The 12561-nt window shown below is 43.8% G+C and overlaps 1 protein-coding gene across 3 annotated transcripts in view; it reads left to right on the top strand.

The window, feature by feature from the left end:
• The window catches only part of GEMIN5 (gem nuclear organelle associated protein 5), a 115980-nt gene extending 106817 nt beyond the window's left edge, over positions 1-9163 (top strand). For all 3 annotated transcript variants that reach the window (XM_068278305.1, XM_068278303.1, XM_068278304.1), the window contains exon 29: positions 4820-9163. In XM_068278305.1, the coding sequence (XP_068134406.1) occupies positions 4820-5029 (210 nt within the window). In that variant the 3' untranslated portion in view covers positions 5030-9163. The remainder of the gene's footprint in view (positions 1-4819) is intronic.
• The last annotated feature ends 3398 nt before the right edge of the window (positions 9164-12561 follow it).

The following is a 12561-nucleotide window of genomic DNA, read 5'->3' as shown; positions in this document are numbered from 1 at the left end:
ATGGTAGCAGAACTGCATTCAAACAGTTAAACACAGCTCTTTCTTCTTCAGTGGGAAGCTTAGCACTATTGCCTAACTTAAGGAAGTGATTACAATAGTAGCTGGTAAGAAAACAAACAAGATAGTACAAACACTGCTAGCAGAATACAAGCCAAAAGTGTACACGGGAGAAGACACATTCTCACTGGATACATTAGAGTACCAAAACAGCTTGCAGTGACCCACACCCACTAGGAAAGTATAGGGGACTAAAAGAGACTGAAAAGCCCTCGTACTAAAAATCTAACAGTGTCATTTGCCTTTTTGTAATATATAAATACAGCAGCTATACAATAAACTACAATGGCAGCTTTAAGAGCAGTTACAATGTACTTTGGCAACTTTGGCAAATTTGTAAACCGACAATAATACTTGTGCAAAAAATCAAATATGATAACTGTATGGGTGATAGAGTAGGAAAACCCTGTTTTTACTGAATGTTATGCCAAAGTTGAATCCCTCTTTAAAGAGATACTTAAAGTGAACCAGACACGAAGCACCCTCATGTATTTTACCATATATATCAGTGGGAACATTAGAGAAAACACCTATCATGCTCTCTGTTTCATCCTTCGCTGCTCAGCCTGCTTGTTATCAGCCCTGATAAAATCCCCGACTGAGCATTCAGTCTGGCTTTGCTCAGGAATCATCATAGCTGAGTCTGTCTTCTCGGATGTCTTTTCAAGCCCAAGCCTGCCCCCTCTGGCTCTGCTTTCCTCTTCTGTATGCTGCAGCATCACAGAGAGCTGTGATGAGATGGGAGGAGCTGCTAATGTAAGGGTATATTTTTTTAATCTATATTTGGTAGTCATAAGAGGTTTTTAGAAATGGTGATTTCATTTTGCACACAGCCCACTAAATAATATGCTTTTCTGATGAACTGTGTTTTGCATGGAGTTTTAGTAAAAAAAAAAAAACACAAAAAAACGGCACACCAGAGCGGTGAAAATACCAGGTATAGTATTTATTTTGTAAAATCTATCGGGGGGGATATGTTTATTTTGTGCCAAAGCGTTCATCTCTGGTTTCCTTTAAGTCAAAACAAAAAAAGCAATTTTACTTAAATGGGGTTTCTTGCAGCCCCCTGGAGTCATCCTGTTCCCGCACTTCCTTCTGCGTCCCTCCAGTATGCAGCGTTGACCCCTGCAAAGCTGGGCAGCCATGGCCAGTCGGGGGCTACTTTTTCTGTATTGCGCATACGCAGATGTTGCCGGCAATGGGAGCACAATCGGGGTGCCTGTTGCCGACTAGCTTTATGGAGGTCACCGCTGCTTACTGGAGGGACCCGGATGGACAGCGCAGGCACTGGGTGACTCAAGGGGGCTTAAAGAAGCCCCGGGTAAGTAAGATTTCCTTTTAAAGTGAACCAGAGACGAAGCACCCTCATGTATTTTGCCATATGGATCAGTGGGAACATTAGAGAAAACGCCTACCATGCTTTCTGTTTCATTCTGCACTGCACAGCTTGTTTCTTATCAGACCTGATAAATCCCCGACTGAGCATTCAGTCTGGCTTTGCTACAATGACTCCGCTATAATGATTCCTGAGCAGAGCCAGCAGAGGGCAGGCTTGGACTTGAAAAGACATGAGAGAACACAGACTTGGCTATAAATATTCCTGAGCAAAGCCAGACTGAATGCTCAGTCTGGGATTTATCAGGGCTTATAAGAAACAAGCTGTGCAGTGCAGAATGAAACAGAGACGGAGGTGGTGAGATAAACAGCGCAATTGTCTGTGTATGGCTGTTAGTTGCTGCTGCTGTACTAATATATGGGACTATCTCTGTGAGAAGTACAGGATTGCAATATACCTGCTGTCTTTCACTGTCATACAGTCGGATCCCTCTGCTCCCTATGGGCTGCCTTACAACTGATCAAGCAACTATCCACTGAACTATAGTATTTTAAGTGCGTTTCTGGGCGCCATGGCTGCAAGTGTGTGTGGAGGAATGTATGAACTGCCGGCTTAGATTAGATGGTTATTGGTCAGAGTCGTGTTCATGTTCATTATCATTGTGTCGCACAGAAGCTCCAGCAAAGTTTTAAAGTGTTTTAGACAGCTGGTTTTTGCATGTAATCAAGCCTTTTTGTACAGTGTTATAATAAAATGGTCTACCTGGCAACACATTAAGAACCCTAGCCTCATATGTATTTCTGAAGTCTAGTAAATTGGGGTAATGTGTCGCTAATAGGCGAGTACTGGGAGACCACAACTCAGTGTATCATATGATCGTAAATGATATGGTGTAGCCCTCCTTTTCTTTATTACAGAATGAAACAGAGAGCAGGGTAGGTGTTTCCTCTGTTCCCACAAAATACATGAGGGTGCTTCGTCTCTAGTTCACTTTAAGCTTTGTACACGCTTAGATAAAAGTCATTTGAAAAGATCAACGAATGACAGATTTTGCTGCTTCGGACAACATTTGTAATGAATGTAGCTAAACGACAACGATGAGCGCTCGATATCGGGTATTTTGCCAGATCCGACTGGTAGATCAACTCGATATCGTGCAGTTGGCCAGTGTGTACAAGTCAGTCAAATGACTGTTTCAGAGCATTGCACGCATGCTGTGTAAAATGTCACTTTCTGCGTAGTATTTTCGAACTACATTAAGGTGGCCACACACGATACAATAAAATGATCCGATTTTGATAAATATGGTAGGATCTTCCGAAAAAAATCAAGCTTTCTTTCATTTGACTGAAAAATCTGATCAGAGTTCCCTTTTTTATCCATACAGAATGCTGGAATTTTTCTAAAGATTGTATGATGTGTGTTAGATTGTCAGTGTATTAACCACTTAAGCCTATCCGGACGAACATTCTCGTCCAGATAGGCTGTGCGCGCTTCCGCCGCCGGCCGTTAGCCCAGCGATCAATGAATGGGATTATAGATCCCATTCATTGATCGAAGCCCCCCACAGAAAAACAGACAGCCTCTTGTCAGAGGCTGCGGTTTTTCTAGGTTAACAAAAAGTTTCCCGTCCTCCTAATGCTTCCTGGAAGCGTACGATCACACTTCCAGGACTTTTTGACTGTGGCCATCTTGTGGTCAAATAGTAAAACTACACCCACATCTATTTTTTATTAAACAAATACATTCTTTTACATTTAAAATTAGCTGTTTACCTCCCACACCACAAATTACCCAAATTAAAATTTTTAATAAAAAAAAAAAAATAAAGACAATTAAAAAAATAAATATAGTTACCTAAGGGTCTGAACTTTTTAAATATGCATGTGAAAGGAGTATATTAATATAATTTTTTTAATTATGGGCTTGTAAATAGTAATGGATGCAAATTGAAAAAATGCACCGTTATTTCCAAATAAAATATCAGCGCCATACATTGTGATGGGTACATAATTTAAATGGTATTGTAAGGAAAAATGGGCAAATAAGATACATGTTTTAATTATGGTAGCATGTATTGATTTCAAATTATAATGGCCAAAAACGGAGACATAATGATTTTTTTCCCATTTCTTTCTTTATATTCCTGTTAAAATGGATTTAGAATAAAATAATTCTTATGAAAATTTATCACCCAAAGAAAGCCTAATTGGTGGTGGAAAAAACAAGATATAGATCAATTAATTGTGTGGTACATTGGTCATATTTTTGAATTGTTACAATCGGTCAGAAAAATTGATTGCAATTCTTAAATTGAACGGATATTTAAAAAATTGTATGGTGTGTGTGGCCACCTTAAAGCGGTTTAAAACCCTGACACAATATTCAATAAAAACATGTTTCCCTACTTTTTATGTGCCATACGGTTATCATATTTGCATTTGTGCATAAGTATTATTATTCATTTAGAAGTTATTGGTTCCCAAAAGTACAGTTTTTTGCTTTGTGAGCTGACTTTGCATCTTATTAATAACTGGTTTTAGTCATTGCTGTTTTGCAGGCAGACATGCTTTCAGTGTCTCTCTGTCTCCAGCAGCTTCTGCACAGTCAGAGAATGTGTCACATTCCTCACTTGATACATTTAAGTAAACACAAGATAACATTATCTAAAGTTAGGATGCGTCTTCATTTCACTGCACTGAACTTTCAAGCTCTGTGTGTAACCCTTCCAATGCTGGTCTAGTAAAAAAAAAAATGCTGGTTACATATAATATGCTGTAAATAATGTTTAGAGCAAAGATAAAATGCAGGGTTATATTCCGCTTTAATCGTTATGGAATATTGATGTGTGTGAACAATGTCCGGGGTCTTTTTGAATTGTCACTGCGACTGTGTATATCATGTGACACCGGCACGTGTAGTAATGTATGGGCACCCTTACTGCCAGATCGCTAGAGTGGCTTAGGGACAAGTTTGGCTTCTAAAGCCAGTTACAGCTGCTTTTATGGATTTAAAATGTTATCAGATGAATAATGAGAAAGTGATGGTGGTTTTATTAGCAGCCAAGTTATTTAGAGGCTTGCAAGTGCTCCAGGCCAATTTATTTTACCACTTTTTTTAATCTCCTTCTTTACATTTCCCTGCTTCTAATTAGTACTGACGTAATGTGTATTTATGGCCACTTGTCACTAGGGGGCAGTGTTAAACAATAACAGAGGACTTCTGCTTTGTTTCTATATTTTCTGCTAGTAGAGAGAGATCAAAACATTCCAAGAATTTACAGCACAATGAGTTCTGCCAGCTAAGGTCTCAAACAATAGAAATTCCTTTGAAGCTGCTTATGGATTAAATCTGGAACCATGAGTACATTGTTTAGAGTTTTCCATTTAGCTACATAATTTTATGAATGTTATTTTTCTCTGATAGGTGTTGCCATTCCCGGATGTTTTGGAGAGCTGCTTGGTCCTCCTGCACTTCCCTCCCTCCCCCGTGACCTCCGCGGTACGGGCCAAAGCGATAGCACTGCTGCAGAGGTACAGCCACACGTCACCTGACCACCACAGAGCCGCCAGCAAGTTCCTCGCATCAGTGGGGCCGGAAACTGCAGCCGAACCACAGACGGAAACTACAGCCTAATCATTGACTGCCTTCTGCTTCCTGCTGTGCAGTAACCAGCGCACTAGAGCCAGCACCAGCTGCACACGCACCTCCCAGATGCTGCAGATCATCATCACGGCACATTGCACTTCTCCTTAAAGTGCAACTGTTAAAAAAACTTCTTGCTTGTAACAAGGACTGTTCAGAACCTGTAGTGATTATATAGTACCCCATCATCCCCTCACATTGTCTGGGTTTTCTTCATTGGAAAGTCTTAAAATGACCCTGAAAGTCAGATGAGAAGCTCCAGAGGTACTGCCCTGACTGTGAAGCAGAAGGTCGTGAGTTTGACTCCGGGGTCAGAGGGAAAAAAAAGGTGACCTAAAAAAAACCTTAGTTACTTAAGTAGAAGTAAGGCTGCGGATCCTATAGAGCCTTCCCGGTACTCTCTCTCTCCGCAAACTTGTTCTTTCATTGAAATTATTAGACCTGCAGGTCGAGTACATCTTCGGCCCTCTGTGAGAAGCCTTCAAAAGTCCCTGAGTACTTCTGAAGATGAGCGGTCCATACTGCATGCGTGTGATTCCGGGCTTGTGCATGCGCAGTATGGATGTGCTCGTCTCCGGAAGCATTCCTGGATGCTAGCGCTTCCAAAGCCTTCTGCGGACGCACACAGGCGCAAATTTTCAAACCCGACTTGAGGAGGAACCAGGAGATGAAGAGAGGACAGGGAAGGCTCTATGGAGCATGCCTGCATGCGCTCCTGCATGGCTGTCTGCACGCGCTCCCGCATGGTTGTGTGTAGTACGGTAGTTTTCGCCATCCTGGGCAAGTGCAGTTTCAGATGTTTCAGAACTGCAAATGCCTAGAACCCGCTCGGCTACAGCTGCTACGCACAAACGTTCAGAAGCCCGATCCACGAAAAAGACAGCACATGCACTGGGCTACGAATGGGAGGGCCAAAGTCCCTCGCTATCCTCTCCGGCCACTCTATTTTGCCGCTATCTGGTCCGGTAATCGGGCCGGCTACGCCGCTGGGGAAGTGTGCCTTCTCCAGCCTGGCTGGGTATGCAGAGTTGCGGCAGGGAGCATCTGGATCAGCTTCTTCTTCCTCCACCGTGGTGGTGATGTAATCCTGACATGTCTTCTTGGTACCGATCACATGATATGACGTGATCGGGATGCTGGAGACCGTGTCGGCGTTACAGCGCCATCTGGTGGTGGAAGAGGGGTGATGGAAGAGTCTGTTCCATCTCCTCCACCACTGGGAGGCAATGTAACACTGACACGGTCTCCTGGATCACGATCATGTGTCATATCATGTGATCAGATGTGGATCGGGACCCAGATGACCTGCCAGAAGTTCAGAGCCTCCTGTGGAGGAAGAGTAGAAGCCGTTCAGAGCAGGTGAGTATAACTGCTCCCTGCCTCCCGCTCTGCACTGGGCCGCCTAATGAAATTTTCCCAGCAGACGTTTAAAGTGCACAGCAGTCTTCAAACGAAAAATGTTGAAGCTGCTAATGAGCACTAATACATACTTACCCAGGGATTCCCCCAGCCCCATAAACACTGTAGCGTCTCTCACCATCCTCTTCAGCACCTCTGTTCGGGCGGTACAACTCCCGGTAATCTGGTCAGTCGCTGCTAGTCGGGGGAATTTGCGCATGCGTGGCGCCCCAGTACTACTGCACAGATGCAGAACGCTCCAGGGGACGGGAGCGTGACGAGGAGTGCGCGCGTTGCCGAGCTGCATACGTAGAAGGCTGCAACTGCTCGGATTATAGGGAGTCCATAGCGGCTTAATGGATGGGGCGAGGACTTGGCACTAGTGACGGTCAAGTAGATGCAAATAACTTCGAGTTGATGCAAATGTATGCAAACTTTTGTGCAAATTTATGCAGCGTGAAAATGAATCATTTGAATTTTACCTCAGTAGGATTTGATTGGGTTATTTTCAATCTGCATCAATTTGCATAAAAATTTGCATCTACTTGACCATCACTCCTCGGCATGCTCATGGGGCCGGAGGAAGCCCCAGGTAAGTATAAAGTAACGCTAGGAAACCATCTCTGGTTTTTCCTTTAAGGCTGCCCCACACTCTCTGAGCGGTGGTGCAAATCCGTATCGGACAGATCTGATCAATTTAGCCCAATCTGTGTGAAATCTTCTGCGCAGGGTGTTAACGATCAATTACATGCAGTCATTCTGAGAGCAAAATGTCATGGGAGCACCAGCATTGTGCAAAAGCAAAACCAGCAGAAGCATCGTGGTTTCGTATGGCGGTGAGCAGTATAAGGCGTACATGGCGGCGGATGCGATCTGTTCCGATGGACGCAATAAAAAAAGGTCTACCCGTGTAATGCGCAGATCAGCGCTCTGTGATTGCGACACTGAATAACAACAATGACCACTATTTGTCTCTAATGCTGGGAACACCCAATATAATTTCCCGTCCAATCGACGGGTGAATGATTTTCCGATGACAACTTTGCAAAATCGATCCCTTTCTCAATTGGATACAGATCGGACATGTTGGAAATAATTGCCCAATTCTCGTCGATCGGATGGGAAATTGCATTGTGTGTTTCCAGCATCGCACACAAGGGCCGTCTAATTCCGAATGTCGGCGTTGTCCTTAGCAACCAGATTGTCAATTTTTATAATTCTGGCTCCACATGCAGCAACCTGATTGTACAATCTCTATACTGTCTATAAAGATTGGAGGACTGGTGGCATTGTGTTTGTAGGCATAAAATAGGACTGATAGAGAACAGCTGTCAGGGAGAAATCCAGGCCTGGTGCTTCCTGCTCTTTCCTCAGATACGAGTGCCTAAATAAAGCCATAGAGACACCTTTTTTTTTTGTTTTTTGATGGAAAATATTATTTGTGATCCTTTTCGTCAATGGTCACATGTCAGCCAATCACAATCAAGTACGCTGGGCTTTGTAGAGCTTCATGGGCTGGTTTGTTTAGGACAACTGACGTAAGAGTTATATGGAGGCTGCCATATTTATTTCCTTTTAAAGGGGACCTTACCTCTTGCACAGGACAGAAGGAAAACAGAGAAATGCACCCTGTATGTATTTAGTGAGTTTAGTCTATCTAATCCCCCCTCATCTGTGTCTAACCACAAATTGTAATTTGATCTCTCCCCTGTGCCACATGACTGCCATGGAAGATAAGCTCATTTGAAAGCACAGGATGTTAATATGTCTGCTTCCATGAAGGCAGGAAGAAGAAACTGCAGAATTATTGCAGGATTCGCATCAGCTGTAACAAAGAAATGTTTTTCTTTAAAGGTTATTATGCTGTTGCTCATCTTATAGAGCAGAGAGGAAGTTCTGAGTTAAGGTCCGCTTTAAGCAATACCAGTTGCCTGGCTGTCCTGCTGATCCTCTGCCTGTAATGCTTTCAGCCAAAGACCCCGAACAAGCATGCAGCAGATCAGGTGACATTATTGTCAGATCTGACAAGGTTAGCTGCATGCTTGTTTCAGGTATGTGATTCAAACACTATTGCAGCCAAATAGATCAGCTGGACAGCCGGGCAATTGGTATTGTTTAACAGGAAAGAAATATGGCAGCCTCCATATAACTCACTTCAGGTTCCCGTTCATCTTTACCTTAAAATCTGTGCAGGAAGAAACCATCGTGTACAAACTAGAAAGGAATCTCCACTTTCACTGTAACATCTCCATAAACACAGCCGGGTGCTGCACTACTGTTAGTGTAATTTAGTAAGGGAGATAAAATATTGCCTTTCCATTTGTGGCCAGCAAATAATCCCCAGAATCCCGCACCCAGCTGCAGTAGCGCACAGTACAGGAGGCATTGCTGCCCATTCTTCAACACCTGCACTGACAATCCATTGGCTGGCAGCATACTGGCACGCCGATCTGCCTGTGTCTATTTAGTAACACTGTGGAATGAAAGCATTTTATACTCGCATAAGCAACGTAAGCATGCCGAAATAATGTTTTCTCCTAATCCTTACAGCATATAGAGTGGATGATGAATGTTGCTCTCTGTTAGGGGTGGTTAATGAGATGCAAATAAATTGGAGTTGATGTGATATTATGTAAATGTAGGCAGCTTGAAAATGAACCAGTGCGATCCCAAACAAGGTTTCATTTGGTAATTTAAAGTGAATGGGAACCGCATTTTTAAAAAAATGAAGCAAATACTTACCTAAGGAGAGGGAAGGCTCTGGGTCATATAGAGTCTTCCGTCTCCTCTCTCGGTTCCCTCTTTCCTGTGCTGGCTCCCCCCCGTTTCAATCCCCCAACAAAGGGGTATTTGGAAGTCTTTGGGAGCCGTTTCCTCCCAAAGACGTGCAGCTCCATACTGTACAGGCGTGAGCGTGCAAGAGAGCGTGCTTGCGCAGGCGCAGTACAGGGCCGCCCTTCTTCAGGAGCACTCGGGCTCCCTGAAGACTTCTGAAGCCTCCTTCGGCCGGGTAAAGCAGTATTTGACTAATTTAGTCATATACTGCTACCAGGCGAGCCAGCACTGGAACGAGGAGACCAGGAGAGGAGCGGGAAGGCTCTATAGGACCCAGAGCCTTTCCTCTCCTTGGGTAAGTATCTATCTCATTTTTTTTTAAATGTGGTTCCCATTCACTTTAACAAGCTGCCAAAATTTGCAAAAAAAAATCTGAATTATTTACGTCTCATTGACCTCTCCTATTGAATATTTGCAGTTGGATGAAGAACAATTCTAAATGTGTACTCTGCTGGATTTTTCTGCCTGACCCCTACTGTGTTCCTGGAGAGCGGGTGTTTTGGTTTGTTTATTTCCACAGAAAAAAAACAAAGTTTGAGAGTTTATCTCAGACAGCCAAGAGCGAGGACAGTTGGTGAATAAAGTTATTTACTGTTAGGGGTGGTCCATGAGATGCAAATAATTTCAAGTTGATGCATAACGATGCAAATGTTGTATGCAGCTTGAAAATGAACCAATTAAATCCTGCTGAGGTAAAATGTGATTGGTCCATTTCCAAGCTGCCAAAATGTGCATACAAAATTTGCATGATCCTGCCTCAACTTGAAATTATTTGCATCTCATGGACTGTCCCTATTTACTGTTCCCCATTTCTTCCTGGTTTTCTGAATGCTGCAGCAGGAGGCCTGAAACACTTAGCTCCGCTGCTGCTCTGAGAATACTGTATGAATGGGAAAGGTCATTATAGCAGACTGTTTACATCATTTATCAGTGGGGACTTCTGTGACAAAGGCTATGGCTGTAACCATACATAGTAAAGCACTTATATTTTCCTGGAATAAAAGTTAATACTTTGTAAAAGTTAGGCGTTCACTTGTATATATTGTAATTTAGCTGCAAAAACAGACACCATGCCAAGGGGTATAGCTCTAAGGGAGGAGCAAATATTGTGTTTTATAGGGGAGGAGCTTATTCTCCAGACACCTCCCCTAGCCTCCATTGAACAAGAGTGGCTGCAATTCACTGCTGTCTGAATAATTGAGGATGTTTATTATACTCAATACTGATTTGCATTGTCTTGTCTATTGTTTTGTTTTCCTGTTATTTTTTTTTACCTTACTAAGGCTACATCCACATGGAATCGTTTGTTTCTTTTTTTACTGTTATAAAATAAAAATAGATACTTACTGCACATTGTATGAAATTATATTCACCGCTAGAAAATTAATATGGATAAGGCCATGTTTTTGTTGTGCTTAGTGAAAATGTACATATATGTTTTACCCAATGGCGTAACAATAGGGGGTGCGGAGGTTGTGACTGCCCCAGGACCCTTGGGCCAGAGGGATGCCAAGGGGCCCTCCCTCAACTGCAGTATTCACTCTATTGGTCCTGTGATTGGAATAATTACTTCTATAGATGCTTTAAATAGTAGTGACCATCAACCCTTCTTGCACCTCTGACACTGTGGTTGTCCTTGGTAGGTTTGGTGCGCCGTACCAATTGTTATGTATAGAGTGTTTGGGGGCCCTAATGTAAAACTTTCCACTGGGCCCATAGCTCATTAGCTACGCCACTGGTTTTACCTGCACATTTCCCATTGCTTTACAGTTGAAAAATGCATACTGCTGTTAGTTTTTAGGCAAAATTAGGCCTCTTTTCCACGGGCAGTGAAATGCCTCTCAAACTCTCACAATTGCTTGCTGAGCACACAGTTCAACTGTATGTGGAAGAGAGGCCTCACGCATCTGATGGATTTGAATGGATCACTTCCTACCTGCATAAAATTTGCTTTAACCTCCCTGGCGGTAACCCCGTGTGTGACACGGGGTAAGCCGCCGGAGGGTGCCGCTCAGGCCCTGCTGGGCCGATTTTCATAATTTTTTTTTTGCTGGACGCAGCTAGCACTTTGCTAGCTGCGCCAGCACTCTGATCGCCGCCGGCCCCCGCCCGATCGCCGCTATTTGCTGCGGCGCGCGGCCCCCCCCCCCCAGACCCCAGCGCTGCCTGGCCAATCAGTGCCAGGCAGCGCCGAGGAGTGGCCCGGGACTCCCAATGACGTCCCGACGTCAGTGACGTCATCCCGCCCCGTCGCCATGGCGACGGGGGAAGCCCTCCAGGAAATCCCGTTCTATGAACGGGATTTCCTGATCGGAGATCGCCAAAGGCGATCGAAGCGGGCGGGGGGATGCCGCTCAGCAGCGGCTATCATGTAGCGAGCCCTCGGCTCGCTACATGATTAAAAAAAAAAAATTTTTTTTAAAAACTGCTGCGCTCCCTCCTGGCGGTATTTTTCATACCGCCAAGGAGGTTAAAGGATACCCGAGGTGACATATGACCTGATATAGAACGGCTACCGACGTCTGGATCCCTCAGGAGGTGAGTAAAAACACCCGCTGCACGCATTGCACTGCATAGAGCTCCTGGCAGCTATGCCAGGGAGATTAAAGGGGAACTGTCAAGAGAGATATATGGAGGCAGTCATGTTTATTTCCTTTTCAGCAATACCAGTTGCCTGGCAGCCCCACTAATCCTCTGCCTCTAATACTATTAGCCATAGCCCCTGAACAAGCATGCAGCAGATCAGGTGTTTCTGACTTTAAAGTCAGATCTGACAAGACTAGCTGCATGCTTGGTTCTGGTGTTATTCAGATACTAATGCAGAGAAATAGACCAGCAGGGCTGCCAGGCAACTGGTATTGCTTAACAGGAAATAAATATGGCAGCCTCCATATACCTCTTACTTCAGTTCCCCTTTAAGAGATGTAAAGAAACCATAGCCTGTCCTGGCAATGTTCTAATGTCACTCCATCAATTACGTCAGTAGCTTAAAAGGGGTTGTAACACTCAAAAGTAAAATATTGCCAAATATACCTGGTCTAAGTGCCCTTGTGACTGCAGGAACTGGGTAGAGCAAACCAGATTGTTGTTTTGTTTTTTTTCCTCTTAGTTGCAGTATTAAGTTTATCTAAGCAGGCAAATAACAGAAAGCTTCCTATTTTGGATAATATAAGGACACTATGACTGGAGGATAATAGAATCTTCAACCCCCCCGGTCCTTGAAGAGTTTACCCCATAAATGCATGCCTGTTGTCTAGGGTAATGTTTGCTGTGAAGGTTCATTAAGCTGA

Source organism: Hyperolius riggenbachi, chromosome 3 (genome assembly GCF_040937935.1).
Source record: "Hyperolius riggenbachi isolate aHypRig1 chromosome 3, aHypRig1.pri, whole genome shotgun sequence".
NCBI lineage: Eukaryota > Metazoa > Chordata > Amphibia > Anura > Hyperoliidae > Hyperolius > Hyperolius riggenbachi.
This window is presented reverse-complemented; position numbering and strand designations above follow the sequence as displayed.